The sequence below is a fragment of the Dendropsophus ebraccatus genome, chromosome 3 (assembly GCF_027789765.1).
Source record: "Dendropsophus ebraccatus isolate aDenEbr1 chromosome 3, aDenEbr1.pat, whole genome shotgun sequence".
Taxonomy (NCBI): Eukaryota; Metazoa; Chordata; class Amphibia; order Anura; family Hylidae; genus Dendropsophus; species Dendropsophus ebraccatus.
The window spans coordinates 183,493,395-183,509,278 of record NC_091456.1 but is presented as its reverse complement, the minus strand read 5'-3'; the positions used below and the strand labels follow the sequence as shown (position 1 = coordinate 183,509,278).

General features: G+C 44.6%; 1 protein-coding gene and 1 non-coding gene across 18 annotated transcripts in view; both read left to right on the top strand.

Annotated features, from left to right (window-relative positions):
* Positions 1-5,971, top strand: part of UBAP2 (ubiquitin associated protein 2) — a 41,881-nt gene extending 35,910 nt beyond the window's left edge. For 11 of the 17 annotated variants that reach the window (XM_069963290.1, XM_069963280.1, XM_069963285.1 and 8 more), the window contains exons 17-28: positions 523-715; positions 896-962; positions 1,062-1,263; positions 1,415-1,506; positions 1,707-1,757; positions 1,890-1,968; positions 2,426-2,640; positions 3,039-3,138; positions 3,213-3,335; positions 3,697-3,764; positions 3,852-4,043; positions 5,207-5,971. In XM_069963290.1, coding sequence (XP_069819391.1) covers positions 523-715; positions 896-962; positions 1,062-1,263; positions 1,415-1,506; positions 1,707-1,757; positions 1,890-1,968; positions 2,426-2,640; positions 3,039-3,138; positions 3,213-3,335; positions 3,697-3,764; positions 3,852-4,043; positions 5,207-5,302 — 1,478 coding nt within the window. In that variant the 3' untranslated portion in view covers positions 5,303-5,971. The remainder of the gene's footprint in view (positions 1-522; positions 716-895; positions 963-1,061; positions 1,264-1,414; positions 1,507-1,706; positions 1,758-1,889; positions 1,969-2,425; positions 2,641-3,038; positions 3,139-3,212; positions 3,336-3,696; positions 3,765-3,851; positions 4,044-5,206) is intronic. The other 6 variants (XM_069963291.1, XM_069963292.1, XM_069963281.1 and 3 more) reach the window with 3 other exon arrangements.
* LOC138787726 (small nucleolar RNA SNORA55) lies at positions 4,124-4,250 on the top strand. The gene has a single exon (XR_011362461.1). It is a non-coding gene; the product is annotated as a small nucleolar RNA SNORA55 (small nucleolar RNA).
* Positions 5,972-15,884: the final 9,913 nt, after the last annotated feature.

The following is a 15,884-nucleotide window of genomic DNA, read 5'->3' as shown; positions in this document are numbered from 1 at the left end:
TGTTTCCTCCTTCCAGGTTGTCATCACATTAGTCTCCTGTTTACACATGCAGAGCTGTTACCATAGCAGGCGGCTGGCACGTGTCCACCTCACCATCATGTGACTTGTTAATCCACTATGAAAATGGGTGAAGGAAAGCCGACCATCTAATTCTCTTCAGTATCTTTTTACAGTCGATTTGTTAGTAGGAAGTATAGAGTGCAAGAAATGAGGGGGGGGGGGGGGGGGGGGGAATCCCTACGTATTTTCTTCTACAGGCTTGATGTTTTGCATGGACTGATGACATGTTTTTCGTAGCTGTCAGGTACTTATGCAAACTGACAGGAAATTTTTCTGTGAAAAAAAAGTGAACGCCAATGTCGTATGTACAATAATATCATAAATAGGGCAATGCGGCACTTGCTGCTTTATCCACGTATCTTTATTAGGCCATATTCACAAGAGACAATACAAAGAGTAGGCAACGAACGTTTCAAGCTTAATCGCGCTTCATCAAAGCGTATGTTTTTCTTGTCTTTACAGCGACTTCTTCTGTACCATCCGTGAAGTCTGACAATTCGCTGAACCTGTCTTCTGTTGTGTCTATGTCCATCCCGGCCTCCACCGCCTCCTCTCTCCTTCCAGCAGTGTCTCAGCAGCACACGTCCGCTGTTTCACTCTCAAGCTTACCGCAGCCCAGCGACCTTTCAAGCAGCTCTCTGTCCCAACTCAGCAGGTACGACACCATGAAGCTAGTCTCGGAGTAAGAGCCGGCAGACGGTGATGGTAAACCAAGCACATATCCGAGTTCCCGTGTGGAGATCTCTCTTGCTGAGTCTTTTGCCGACTGTTGACGTGGCATTTCGCATTGCTGCGGATTATCGTTGTAATGTAGTTTCCATTATCCTTTTCCTAGCACTTTGTCTGGGCACCAGAACAGCCTTCCTGCAGCATCTGTATTGTCCTCTGCAGTTTCCCACACGGTAAGTTCTTCCATTCCTGTTTAGTTTAGTGACAAACCTCACCATCTATGCTATAAGATACAATTCCAGACAACCAAGATTCCCCCTTCTCTCTTATAGCATACAAGTGTGGAAAACACAGTGTCCCTCCAGCCCAGCACAACCTTCTCTACGGCCCCCACATCGGCGACAAGCACCACCTCTTCTGTTGTCAGCCTGGCCAGCAGTATGAACACTACAAACAGCCTGGGCCTGAGCGTTCCCAGTGTCAGTGTGCCAACAGCTGCTGCATCCACCCGGACTGCTCCGCTGGTCTCTTCAGGTAGGAGGATGTTACCATGATGAGTCCAGCAAAATGGAGACAAACACAAATGAAGGGTGTAGTGACCCAGCATTTCTTTGTATTATTACAGTCGGCTACTCGTGCAATACATATTCATATATATATATATTTTTTTTTTGTAATTTTCCAGGAAAAGCTCCCCCCAACCTGCCGCAGGGTGTTCCTCCTTTGTTACACAATCAGTACATAGTAGGACCTGGAGGTCTCTTGCCTGCATACCCAGTAAGCCCAGTCGTTGTGTCGTAACAAGTGACATTAGATGTAGCGTGCACTTTTGTGGCCTGTAGACTGATTTGGGTATATGGTGGTGGCAATGTGTATGAGTGAAGAGTTTGTTGGAAATAAGGTTTTTCAGGTTATATTAAGTGACCTCTTCCTATTATTTCTATGCTTGGTTATAATCCTGTTTTGTTACTTTTAAGCAGATCTATGGATATGATGATCTCCAAATGCTTCAATCCAGATTGCCAATGGTGAGTAATGCTGCGGAGAGCACAACCCTCTACAACATGAACATACTTATTGCTACGTTCTCGGGTTGTATTGATGGGGCATCCATATAAATATTTCCAGCATGTACTGAGCATAGTCTGCTTTGTTTATAGGATTACTATGGAATTACATTCCCTGCCCCAGCAACGCTTACTGGTAGAGATGGAGGACTTGCAAGCAACCCATACTCAGGTAACTAAACACAGAATGATTTATTGCCCTGACTGTCCTGTCTCCTGTTCATATACATATTATGTGTTGTGTAAAGTAGTGAATTGACATTCAAGTGTGCTTCCTCTAAACGTCCAAAGTTTGGACGTTTCTCTGCTTATAAAATGTTTTCTATATATGTCTTTTACTTGTACCAGTATCCAGCCCCTATGTGCCTGCTTCTCTTCCAGATTGTACTACTGTCCATAAAGGTTTATCACTTGGCAAATCCTTTGTAAAGTAGCCAAAGGCAGCCCAATGTTTTATCCTGTAGGGGGCACTGTAACTATTTGAATATTTGTCTGATCGTAGTAACATCGGTGGCATCCCTGACCTTCCTACCCCTTAGAATTGTATCTGTAAATTGATTATGTATAGGATGTCTGTATCTGACTTCTTTCTGGTCCACACTCTATACCTTTCCGTTTTTGCATTTCAGGTGATGTAGCAAAGTTTGGTCGTGGTGACTCCGCTTCTCCGGCGCCCGCCACAACATTAGCCCAACCTCAGCAGAATCAGACGCAAACGCACCACACGGCTCAGCAGCCGTTCCTGAACCCCACGCTCCCGCCTGGCTACAGCTACACCGGATTACCTTATTATGCTGGAGTACCAGGAGTGCCAAGTGCTTTCCAGTACGGCCCCACCATGTTTGTAAGTACAGGCTATCTCACCCTCCTCATGTATATGGCAGAAGCTTCTTAAAGGGGTTATCCAGTGCTACAAAAACATGGCCACTTTCTTTCAGAGACAACATGACACTTGTTTCCATTTAAGGTGCAGTTTGCAATTAAGCTTCATTCACTTCAATGGAACTGAGCAACAAAAACCCTGACCAATCTGGAGACAAGAGTGGGGGCTGTCTCTGGAAGAAAGTGGCCATGTTTTTGTAGCGCTGGAGAACCCCTTTTAATGTGCAATTTGGGCAAAACAAATGCATAAAGCTTCATTTAATGTGCACAATGCAAGTTCAGTATAATTGTGGATGTAAAGTCACAGAAAAGCATCACTACAAACCTGGGGTCACGTATTTATTGTAATTTTCCCATTAGGTACCTCCTGCATCGGCCAAGCAACATGGGGTAAATCTAAACGCAGCCTCCACACCCTTTCAACAGGCCGGAGGATACGGTCAGCACAGCTACAGTGCAGGTAACCATCCATCATTCTTCTGGCCCTGACTTGTGTTTCTTACTGATCCCACCACATCGTGTGTATGTGATTAGTCCATTTTCCTGCAGGTTACGATGACCTGGCCCAGGGAACGACAGCTGCCGATTACAGCAAAGGTGGTTACAGTGGGTCCGCTCAGGCACAAAGCAAGTCTGCAGGTGCTGGACCAGGCAAAGGTTAGTAGCTGCTGTACAATAGGTTGAAGGGGTTATGCAGGATTAGAAAAAGCACAGCTACTTACTTGCAAAAACAACACCACGCCTGTCTTCAGGTTGTATGTGGTATTACAATTCAGCTTCATTCACTTCAGTGGGACTGAGCTGCAACTCCCACATCCAAGAGTGGTGCTGTTTCTGGGGAAAATATGGACTTGTTTTTGTGAGCCTGGGACACCCCTTTAAGGTTTTAGTCACATAGGGCAGATTAATGGAGAATATGCAGCAGAAATACAGTAATATGCTAATGTATAGATCTTATAGCATCCGTTGGGTTTCTTACAATAAACCCTTATGTATTGACCATGTTTTTCCTCTGCAGGTGTGTCTGTGAGCTCTAGTAACACCGGAGTGCCCGATATCAGCGGCTCAGTCTATAATAAGACACAGGTGAGTGCTACTGACATGTACATGGGAACGTGGGATATGTAGATAATTGACCATAAGACTAATGCCATTTGTCATTGTGTCCCGCAGACGTTTGACAAGCAGGGATTCCATGCAGCTACGCCACCTCCCTTCAGTCTCCCTTCTGCCCTTGGATCAACTGGGCCCTTAAACCCTGGAGCCGCTGCAGGTTACGCGCCAGCCCCTTTCCTGCATATTCTACCTGCTCATCAACAGCCTCACTCCCAGCTGCTACATCACCATCTCCAGCAGGATGGACAGGTGGGTACCATGAAAGAAACTAATGATCAGAATGCTCCAGTACTTGCTAGACACCTCACATTCTGCTATAACTGTGGCCCGCACTGTACTCATACTGTTCCTGCTGTGCTGTGCAGGGAGAGGCATTGCAGTGCTAGAAAAATGCAGAGGAAATCCAGACTGAGCATAATATGCATTGCGCTCGGTCTCTACACCTCTTCTACATGCAGACGTTTACATTCCACCTTAAAGGGAACCTGTCACCATAAAAAAGCTACCTAAGCTATCGCCATCATGTTATATAAATCCACTCAGCTCCTACTGTTCTATATGTCTTTATGGGAAAAGATTCAGTATAAGGGCCAGTTCACACAGAGTAAAAGAGGCAGAATTCCACAAGGGACCCCTCCGCGGTGGAATCCCGCCAGCCTCCGTGTCATACAGGTCGTCAAGGAGACTGCTCCGCCTCCTCTCTCCACACCTCTCTGCTCAAAGAATTGATATGTCAATTCTTTGAGCGAGGAGGCGTGCGAGCCCTCTCCTAGACTGGCTGTATGACACCGAGGCTGGCGGAGAGTTCCGTGGCGGAATTCTGCCTCTTTTTTTTTTTTTTTTTTTTTTACTCTGTGTGAACTGGCCCTAACTTGTAATTTATTGATTGAAATCTGTTTCCATGCTAAAGAGTCCAGTCCATTAAGTGACTCCCTATCACAGAATAAGCAAGGATTTATATCAAATAGTTATACTGATTTTTTTTTTCCCCACAAACATATATATCAATCCGCTCAGCTCTTCCTGCCCAGTAACATGATGCCGATAGATTATATAGCATTGTCTTGGTGTCAGGTCTACCCTATCCGCAGCGGATTTCACATTGCAAGTTCGCAGCGAAATCCACTGTGGGTATTTTCTCTGTCAGTCTCAATGTGATTTAGATACTCGCTGCGGCATTGTCATTCAGCTACTGGTATGTAAATTCCGGCCCCCGTAACCCACTGCCCCCTGAAAGCGGCATTTACATGACAATCCCGCTGCAAGTATGTAATTACATTGAAACTGACTGGGAAGTTATCTGTAGCAGATTTTGCTGGGAACTTGCAGTTTGAAATCCGCTGCGGATACAGTATGTGTGCTTCTACACTTAAAAAAAAAAGTTTACTTTTCCTATTTATTTTTCCCTCCAGGGTGGATCCGGCCAACGCAGCCAACCAAACTCCATGCAGCAGAAGACTCAGGCAAACAAGACGGCCTACACCAGTTCCCCATACTGGACAAACTGAGGCATTTCCCGGCAGCCCAGAGGAGGAGTATGCTACTGCGCATTCCTGGACCCCACCATTAATTTGAATACTTTACAGAAAAGACAACTGTGATCAGCCAAAATACCTGTGCGGGAGCAGTCCGCGAACACGTCCGTAGTGCGACACTTACCCGCTTTATTTTTGGTTTGCTGGTGTATGTAATATATTTATGTATGTATTTGTAAATGTAATAGAGCCTAAATGTGGTTTTCTGCATTTTGCAGGTTTTTTTTTTGTTCTTTTCTTTTTCTGTTCTTCCTTTTTAGGGGGCATTCAACTTAACATCCGCATCTGTGCAAAAATATATAATATAATATATATATTTTTTTTGTTTTAAGCTCATTGGTTTGTAAGAAAAGTGCCATTTTAAAGGAAAAAAAAAAACTGAAAGCCCCGCCTATTTAAGTCTCATAAATGTTACAGAAAAGATGAATTGCTAAGTTTCTGCCTCATATTTGCGCCCCCTCCCCCCCCCCCCCCCCAGTCTGAGTTTTTATTTTTTATTATTCATCTCCCATCAACTAAAATTCATTTGGAACCAGAATGTTTATATTAAAGAATGGTGGACTCCATACAGTTCTGTTCGTCACTATATCATGACATCAATTATTATTTTTTTGTTTTAATTTTAATAAAACCTAAGCATCATCTGCAGTTCCTCTGTACGTTTTAATGTTTGTGCCGATCTCTGCATGAACTTTGCACTTTGTCTGTTTATAGAAGAGGCGACGTCTGCTGTTTCTCCTCTGTCGCCGTTTTAGTTATCGTCTTGCCACCTTCCTTCCCCTAGGGCCGGGGTGTAGGGAGCCTTTGCTCTCCAGCTGTTGCAAAACTACAACTCCCATCATGCCTGGACAGCCAAAGCTTTAGCTTTGGCTGTCCAGGCATGATGGGAGTTGTAGTTTTGCAACAGCTGGAGAGCCAAGGTTCCCTTCCCCTCCCCTGGGGCCTGTATTACCCGTCTTGTTCTGATCAGATTTCATTATTTTTTTTTATTATTTCTTTAATGCCCAGACTGTAAAATATTAAATATTAATATCCGGAATACTCAGTGAAGCAAAAGTAGGAGGAGAATCCCAGATAGCGGAAATAAAAAAAAACAAAAAACATTTGTATAAGTTCTTAAAACTTTCTTCTGTCACAACAGAACCGGAGTTTACTGTCTAGAGGACTTGTTATTAGAAATTTCAACTGTATATCAGTTTCTTAAATAAAGTCTATGCTGTGTCTTGCACTTCTACCCTCCTGTTCTTACATAGGTGAGCCAGCAGGGTGGGGATGGTAACTGCATGTAGAGGACCAGACAGGTGAGGCAGGACTATGTGCACAAGTGATGGCACCTGACACCGTCCCAGTATTCACAAGGTAATGGTAAAGAAGCCAGGCGTCAAATTATTGCTTAGATATACATTTGTATTATGTAAAAAAGCGGTATATTAAAGACTTATCCACCTAAGAGCAGAACAATGAAATGCTCCCAAATCTAGCTGGTCTTACCAAGTCCCCCTGAGTATTTTAAGCCGTCTCCTGTCTTTCTAGCTGCTGCCATTCCTGAGTTGCAAGTTTTTCTAAAAGCCGATCTATATCCAAGATGGCGTCGGCCAGGAAACTGCATTTCCCATCATGCATCTCCCTGATTGGCCCGTTTGTGTACTCGCCCCCTTAGCTTTCTTTCCTGCCCACTGCTGTCATTACTATTGCACAGTAAACACAGGACTGCATCACATCACTCCAGTATGTATTCCATACTAGCTGAAGATGTAGCAGAGCTGACGCGCGCATGGTGTAGCTATGTTCTGTATAACGGGCATCTGTTTACCGGGGAGGTGTAGTGTAGGTTTAGATCACTGCTCGCTGACTGTGAATGAAAAAAACATCCATAACACTTACAATATACAGAGCTGAGACACAAAAGACTGGTACATATGCCTGCATTCACTGACAGCAAGCAGAGATAGAACTATAACGTTTCATATTACATAGACATCTAAGTCTATGGAAGCTCACCCGGGAACCAAGTATCCCTTGCATTTGTCAGTGTGTCACATCCCGGAGGGGGGAAGTAAGATGTGTTTTTAAACATGGGTGTGTGCGCCCAACCCCACAAAATACTAAGTGATACAAGCATAATCTAGTTATAAAGGTTGAAAAATCATTGATAGCAGAAGGATCCACAGGAAGAAATAATTATCTTAAAAAAAGAGAAAAGATTCCCTTGAAGAACAAACAAGGTATCATCATTCCAATTATTTTTCTACATTCCGCTTGTTGATTAGTGCCTTCCACATGACTTTTCAACTTGTGGCCACTAGATGGTGCTATGTTATTAGCTAGAACTTTGCAAAGCTGGTGCCAGAAATCTAATACACAATTTTTAGCATGATCTCTCATGAATGGTGTCCTATCTGTATACTATATCGTGTGCACAATAATTAAAGTTGTATTTCTGAGGATCCATTTAGTTACTAAACAACAATACTGTCGGCCAATCCAGAATGTTATTTCAGTCAGGTAAAATATGTGTTTAACTATCCCCTGTCCTAGAACTGTCGCTTTCTGCTGAAGAAACTGAAAACTGTGTATGAGCTTTTCTCTCTATCTTTTCCTCCTCCCCCCTCAAAAGACAGCTCATGTAAACAAGTGTCCCTAGCCGGCTGTCACTGCACTCTGTGATGCCGGGTGACCGCGCTGTGATTAACCTTCCCAGCATCACAGAGTGCAGGCACAGCCGAATAGGAACACTGTTTACAGTAAACCGCTCTCAGTTTTCTGTGTTTCAAGTATAGAATGAATTGTTAGGTGAGGAAGAGGTCCATGTCAATCTTTTATCTTTTGGGCTTATACAGCTATACAGTGGAGTACGTCAAGGCATGCAGGGGAGCATTGTCCTGCATAAAAAATTAAAGCTGTAGATTCTTACCTACCACTGCTTGAATTGTGCCTTCTAAACTTGAAGTTTGGGCATTGATTTTTTTCTTTTTAGTCCATCTTTAAAGGGGCACTCTGGTGAAAATATTTTTCTTTCAAATCAACTGGTTTCAAAAATGTATATAGATTTGTAATTTACTTCTATTTAAAAACCTCCAGTCTTCCAATACTTATCAGCTGCTGTAGGTCCTGCAGGAAGTGGAGTATTCTTTCCAGTCTGACACAGTGCTCTCTGCTGCCACCTCTGTCCATGTCAGGAACTGTCCAGAGCAGGAGAGGTTTCCTATGGGGATTTGCTGCTGCTCTGGACAGTTCCTGACATGGACAGAGGTGGCAGCAGAGAACACTGTCAGACTGGAGAGAACATACCACTTCCTGCAGGACATACAGCCGATATTAATACTGATCCAGGCACTTGCCCATCAAACTGGTCAGTCAAGAATCACTTTAATCTCATTAGTCCATAAAACCTTTAAAATCTCGGTCTTCAGATATTTCTCAATCCCGCCCTCGGCCATATTTGTGAGCACTAGAGATGAGCGAGTGCTAAAATGCTCGGGTGCTCGATACTCGAGAAACGAACCCCACTGAAGGCTATGGTAAACTTGGGACCAAAGCTCTGCACAGGGAAGGCTGCCTGGAAACCTCAGAAAATGATGGAAACAACACTGAAATGGACAGGAAACAGCAGGGGCGGCATGCATGGACGCCTCTGGGGCTGGCTAATCGCAACATTACGCCAAATCAAGGGCTCCCGTCTCTCTCCCCCATGTTCCTGTACCTCCTCTCTCGCTCCAACTTCTGTTCACTGTCGGGCCAGTAATCTCCTGAGTTAAATGATGTCTATCAGGGGTCAAAGTACAGCCTTGGACACACTGATGCAGGAGCTGTACTTCGCTGATCCTTGTCTCTCTCCCCGTACAACGACTCCCCCTCCTTCTCGGCTCTCTCCTTTCTGCACAGCCAGCAGACCTCCATGTGATTGATGGCTGTCAGGGGGTGAAGACACACAGCACTGCATACACCCCCCCCTCCTTCTTCCTGCATCGGAGCCCTCTCCTCACTGTGCAGCCAGCAATGGTCAATGTGATTGATGGCTGTCAGAAGTTGTAGAAGGACCTCGCTACACAAGCTGAAGCAGGGGCTGTACTTTTCAATCCCCTGACTCTCTCCTTTCGACAGTAAATTAAAGCGACTCCGTACCCACAATTTGATGCGCCCCCCAAACTGCTTGTACCTTCGGATAGCTGCTTTTACTCCAAGATCTGTCCTGGGGTCCTTTCAGCAGGGGATGCAGTTATTCTCCTAAAAAGAACTTTTAATCCTGCAGCGCTGTGTCTAACGGCCGGGGCTTACATTTGTATATGCATTAGGCTGGCACCACCTCTCCGTCCTTCCTCGCCACCCTCCTCATCATTATGAATGATCTAGGAACATTTACTGCTGTTTGAGCTTTGCACAGGTGTATTACCAATCCAGCCAATGTTCATTATACACACAGGTGGGGAATAGGAGACAATCTGCCTGGAGCATTCCTAATGATGAGAAAGGTTGGTGAGGAAGGACCGAGAGGTTGTGCCAGCCTAATACATATACAAATGTAAGCCCCGGCCGTTAGACACAGCGCTGCAGGATTAAAAGTTGTGATTTAGGAGAATAAAAGCATCACCTGCCGAACGGACCCCAGGACAGATCTTGGATTAAAAGCAGCTATCCGAAGGTCCAAGTGGTTTGGGGAGTCAGATTGTGGGTACAGAGTCGCTTTAAAGAGAATGTCAGCAGATTTGAGGTAGTCGTATAGAGTATGTGTGCAACTGGTGCTTTTTTTTTTTTCTTTTAAGGCACCACGTGCACAGGACACAGAACAGTGAGGATAGGTATAGCTGAACTACAGATCCCAGCCAGCCAAGAGAATGTCAGCAACAAGGCAAATTGACTACGAACAGCTACATTACAAGTCCAAGCCAGCAGTCAAGAGTAGCAAAAAAAAATGTTTTGAAAATTTTAAGCCCTTAGAAGGACTGTTGGGTTCTTTTTGTCAGATTCCTGCCTAACTGCACACTAAGGCCTAATTCACACGTCCGTTGTTCTGTCCACGATTGCGGGCAGACCATAAAACCAATGTTATTCAATGGCCTCGTTCACACGTCCGTACGTGTATACGGTGTCGCGATCCGGATCACTAGGGTAATGAAGTGGAAACGTAAAGCTCCGCGAAGCACTGAGCACTACGGATGCACATTCATAGTTCGGGCCAAGGCCAAGGTCGCGGACTGCACTACGGGTGTGTAAATAAGGCCTAATTCCCCGCCTAACACTCTCCCTAATCTCTTCCAGCCTGTGTTTGAGGCGAGCACCTCAAAACTACAGATGATCAAACATCGGAAAATCTTAGGTTCTATAAAACTCGAATATGCTAAAGAGGGGTCTGTGGAGCCTCAGTTACAAGTCTCAAAACACAGGAATAGCCAGATATCCCTCCAGGAGAGGAAAGCCTATTGCCAAGGCGGTGACACCCAGTGAGGAGATCACCAAAGGCAGGCATCCTCAGACAGCTGTTTCAGGGTCGTTGCCCCCTCATCAGTGTGGAGTAGGATTCTGGCTAACAGGGGCAATGAAAACTAGACCAACAAAACACAGCAATCGCTGAGCTCAGGGAGACCAGCGACAAAAAAATCAAACAGAGTACTCACTGAAGAGTCTCCATTGATACAATAGGAGTACTCACTAAAGAGTCTTCATTGATACAATAGGCTTTCCTCCCCTGGAGGGATATCTGGCTATTCCCATGTTTTGAGACTTGTAATTGAGGCTCCACAGACCCCTCTTTTGCATATTTAAATTTTTAGGGGGAAATGTATCAATGGAGACACTTCAGTGAGTACTCTGTTTGATTTTTTTGTCACTGGTCTCCCTGAGCTCAGCGATTGTTGTGTTTTGTTGGTCTATTTTTTATTGCCCCTGTTAGCCAGAACCCTACTCCATACTGATGAGGGGCAACTAGCCTGAAATGGCTGTCTGTGGATGGATGCCTGCCTTGGTAACCCTTGTCATACTTGCCACAGAGTTAGACTTTGATGCAAAAGGGGCCACCCTGGTATCTCCCTATTTATGTTTCAATACTCACAACCCAGTGGGACTTAAAGGGGTTATCCAGCGCTACAAAAACATGGCCACTTTTCCCCCTACTGTTGTCTCCAGTTCAGGTGCAGTTTACAATTAAGCTCCATTTACTTCAATGGAACTGTGTTTGAAAACCTCACCCAAATTGGAGACAACAGTAGGGGGAAAGTGGCCATGTTTTTGTAGCGCTGGATAACCCCTTTAAGGGGCTACGTATCAGGGTGGTTTGGTGATCTCCCCACTGGGAGTCACCCCCTTGGCAATAGGCTTCCCTCCCCTGGAGGGATATCTGGCTATTCCTGTGTTTTGAGAATCGTAACTGAGGCTCCACAAACCCCTCTTTAGCATATTTAAATTTACAGGGGGCAATGCATCAGTGAAGACTCTTCAGTGAGTACTCTGTTTGATTTTTTTGTCGCTGGTCTCCCTGAGCTCAGCGATTGCTGTGTTCTATAGAACTCAAACCTTGTCGAACCTCCCACATCTGATTCCCGATGCCTTCCCGAACCGTAGGGAAAGAGGAGACATCCCGGGTACCGCCTGGAATTCCGGGATTCAGCCTAGGTAATAGGCTGTTGGTCCATCTAGTCGCCCCTTTTAGTCTTTCCCTTCTTATTATCTTAGGATAGATGTGTTTATCCCAGGCAGGGTTAAATTCTGTTATTGTAGCTTTAGCTGTCTATTGACTTCGTAACCTGACCCCCAGATGACATTATCTGCATCATCTCCATGCACCTGTGCTGCTTCCATAGACTTACATGTGTTTCTGTAATATAAAAAGTTATAGTTCTATCTCCGCTTGCTGTCAGTGAATACAGGCATATGTATCCGTCTTTGTGTCACAGCTCTGTATATTGTTATGTGTTATGGATGTTCTTAGGAGTCTGGATGGAACTAGAATGTTTTCATTCACGGTCATCAAAAAGAGATCTAAACCTACACTACACCTCCAACACCCGGTAAACAGATGGCGGTTATGCAGCACATAGCTACACCATGCGCATGTCAGCTCTGCTACATCATCAGCTAGTATGGAATACATATTGGGATAATGTGATTCAAAATAAGTGAGATAAAACAGTACTGTGTTTACTGCACAATAGTAATGACAGCAGTGGGCAGGTAAGAAAGCTAAGGAGGCAATTACGCTAATTGCCCAATCACGGAGATGCATGATGGGAAATGTAGTTTCCTATCTCGGTTATAGAACGGCTTTTAGAAGAACCTTTAACTCAGGAATGGCAGCAGCTAGAAAGACCGGAGGCGGCTCAAAATACTCAGGCGGACGTAGTGAGACTAGGTGGAGATTTCATATCTTACCGTATAAAGGATTTCTTCGTGGTCTCTCCCCTCAAAAATGCATGTTATTGTTGGTGGACAATGCCAAAGGGGCAAGGCTTAACGTAGGAGGGGGTGGGGCCTACAGCAGTAGCTGTTAAGCCCCACCTCTATGGCACTGTCCACCAACAATAACATGCATTTTTAAGGGGAAAGACCACATAGAAATCTTTATACAGTAAGATATGATATGTTAACAATATAAGCTTAAGTCTGTTCTAACAGTGGCTTAGTCCAAAGTCGTCTTATACCCCGTATAATACGGTATGATTTAACTAAGGGTCCATTTACACAGAAAGATCATCTGACAGATTATCTGCCAAAGATTTGAAGCCAAAGCCCGGAAAAGCCCTTTATAGAAATCAGCAAATTTACAGTAAGAACGAAGTAAATCGCTTCATTAGTTCAGCAATTTGCTGATCAGCCGCCTGCTTCTGATGTCCGTCCCGCTCCACCCCGGGTGGCTGGAAAAGTTGAATCCATTCCTGGGAAACATCTCCCAGGACTGGATCCAGACTTTCCAGGCACCCAAGGTGGAGCAGCACGGACTTCAGAGGCAGCCGGCTAATAAGCAGATTGCCGAGCTAACAAAGCGATTCCATTCGATTCACTACTACGAATTCGCTCATCTCTACTCCTTTACACACACACAAATAGAGATTACCATATTTTCCGGCGTATAAGACTTTTTAACCCCGAAAAATCTTCTTAGAATTTGGGGGTCATCTTATACGCCTGGAATAGTCGCCCCATATGGTGGGGGAGCTCAAAAATGGCCGCATCCCCACCGTATGGGGCAGCCACTATAAAACAGTTAACTCACCTGTGACCCGTTCCCAGCAGCCGGTGCGTCTTCTGTCCCGTTCCCGATGCAGCCAGTGTGACGTACACACATTGGAGAAGCTCGGCTGGCGGGCGAGCTTTGGGACAATGACAGAGCCTTCAAAAACTTCTGACGCCTCTGTCATTCTCCCGAAGCTGAGCTTCTCCAATGTGTGTACGTCACACTGGCTGCATCGGGAACGGGACAAAAGACGCACCGGCTGCTGGGAACGGGTCACAGGTGAGTTAACTGTTTGTTTTAAATTTGGTTTCGGTCATGCAGGGGTTAACATTTTCCAGCATATCTTCATAAAAGTCAGGGGCCGTCTTATACACGGGAAAATACGGCGTGTTCTATCTCTCTCAGCGGTACACATCTGATTATACCTTCTTTGCTTCGCAATACCACCCCTTTAATTCTTACATTATTTGATTATGCTTGTACATAATGTGGTTTTCCCGATTACAGTGATGAGTTGGGACGTCCTCACAACATCCCCACTTGAACCTTGTTTTCTACGTTGCTCCATCTCAATGTTCTCACCCCTGTTGCTTTTCTGTACCCAAATACACAATAAAAATTAAAAGATTTCCGACACAGACTCGGATGCTGTTGGACTTTCTTGTTTATCTATGTATCAGAATATGTCAACAGTTACGTCAAATTATAGGAAACCCTTATATTTAAAGGGGTAGTGCGGCGCTAAACAATTATTCACTAAATAACACACATTACAAAAGTAATACAACTTTGTAATGTATGTGAATGGCCCCCTTCCCCATGTTTCCCCCCACCCACGCCAGACCCGGAAGTGTAGTGCTGTATACTCACCTGATTCGTGTCGACCCCCGTCTGCCATCTTGGGACAATGATGTCATCTTCGGGAGGCCGGCCTGCCCACACCAGCCCTCCTTCATGCCGGCCCCTCTGCTGTGTCATCAGCTGCTCAGCCGCGATTGGCTGAGCACAGTTATGCTCAACCAATCGCGGCAGAGGGGGGGCCGGCACGAGGGACGGTCGGAGTGATTTGGCCGACCTCCCGAAGATGACATCATTGTCCCAAGATGGCGGACGGGGGTCGACACGAATCAGGTGAGTATAAAGCACTACACTTCCGGGTCTGGCGTGGGTGGGGGGAAACATGGGGAAGGGGGCCATTCACATACATTACAAAAGTTGTATTACTTTTTAATGTGTGTTATTTAGTGAATAATTGTTTAGCGCCGCACTACCCCTTTAAGAAGGATTATTTACCTTAAAATTACACTTTTTTTTTTCAATAAACAAAATCCTGAAATTTTGCAATTTTCTTGTGCTATGTTGTGGCACTGTGTAGCAACATGAGCAGTTCACAATGGAGGCATAGAATTTACACCCTGGGGTACGTGTAGCATAGGCAGAGATTACAGGCTCTAGATAACACTACACACACACACACACACACACACACACATTAGTGATGAGCACAATACACATACTGTAGATAGGCACCATCTGTATGAAAAAAGAAAATTCTCTCTCTCTCTAATATATATATATATATATATATACACACACACACACATATATATATATATATATATATATATATATATATATATATATATATATATATATATATATATATATATATATATATAGGTGTGTGTGTGTAGCAGAGCTGTGTCTGTGTGGGTATACTGTACTGTCATGGAGAGTGTTAAAATGACCCTGTAATTTCAATAAACTTTGACCCCTTCACAGCCTTCACCAGGGAAATTGGTATTTTTTTCTTTTTTGCCCACTTTAAGTTGTCTAAACCAGCGAAGCGCTTCATTTACTCAGCAGTCAGCTTATATGCCGGCTGTCATTAATCTCTTTGCTGCTCCGCCCGGGTGCCTGAAAAAGCTGGATCTAGTCCTAGGAAACTGGGAGAAGTTTCCCAGGACTGGAACCAGCTTTTCCAGGCACCCAGATAGGAGCGGCAGGGAGCAGCATGGAGATCAAAGGCAGACAGCATATAAGCTGACTGCTGAGTAAATGAAGCGCTTCGCTGATGGTGTATTCACACAGAGATTTATCCAACAGATTTTTGAAGCCAAAGCCAGGAACGAGGTCATAAAGAAAAGACTGAGATTTCTCCTCTTTTCAAATCCATTCCTGGCTTTGGCTTCAAAAATCAGTCAGATAAATCTGTGCGTGTAAACGCACCATTAGTTTGTAATGTAAATTCAATCATCTCTAGTCAGATGCTTCTTATAAAGCACAGTATGAATACGCATGTATACTGCACTCAGCTGCCCTCCCTTTCAGAATACCAACCCATATTGTTGGAAAGAGCATTGGTCACTGATGATTTCACTTTTTTTT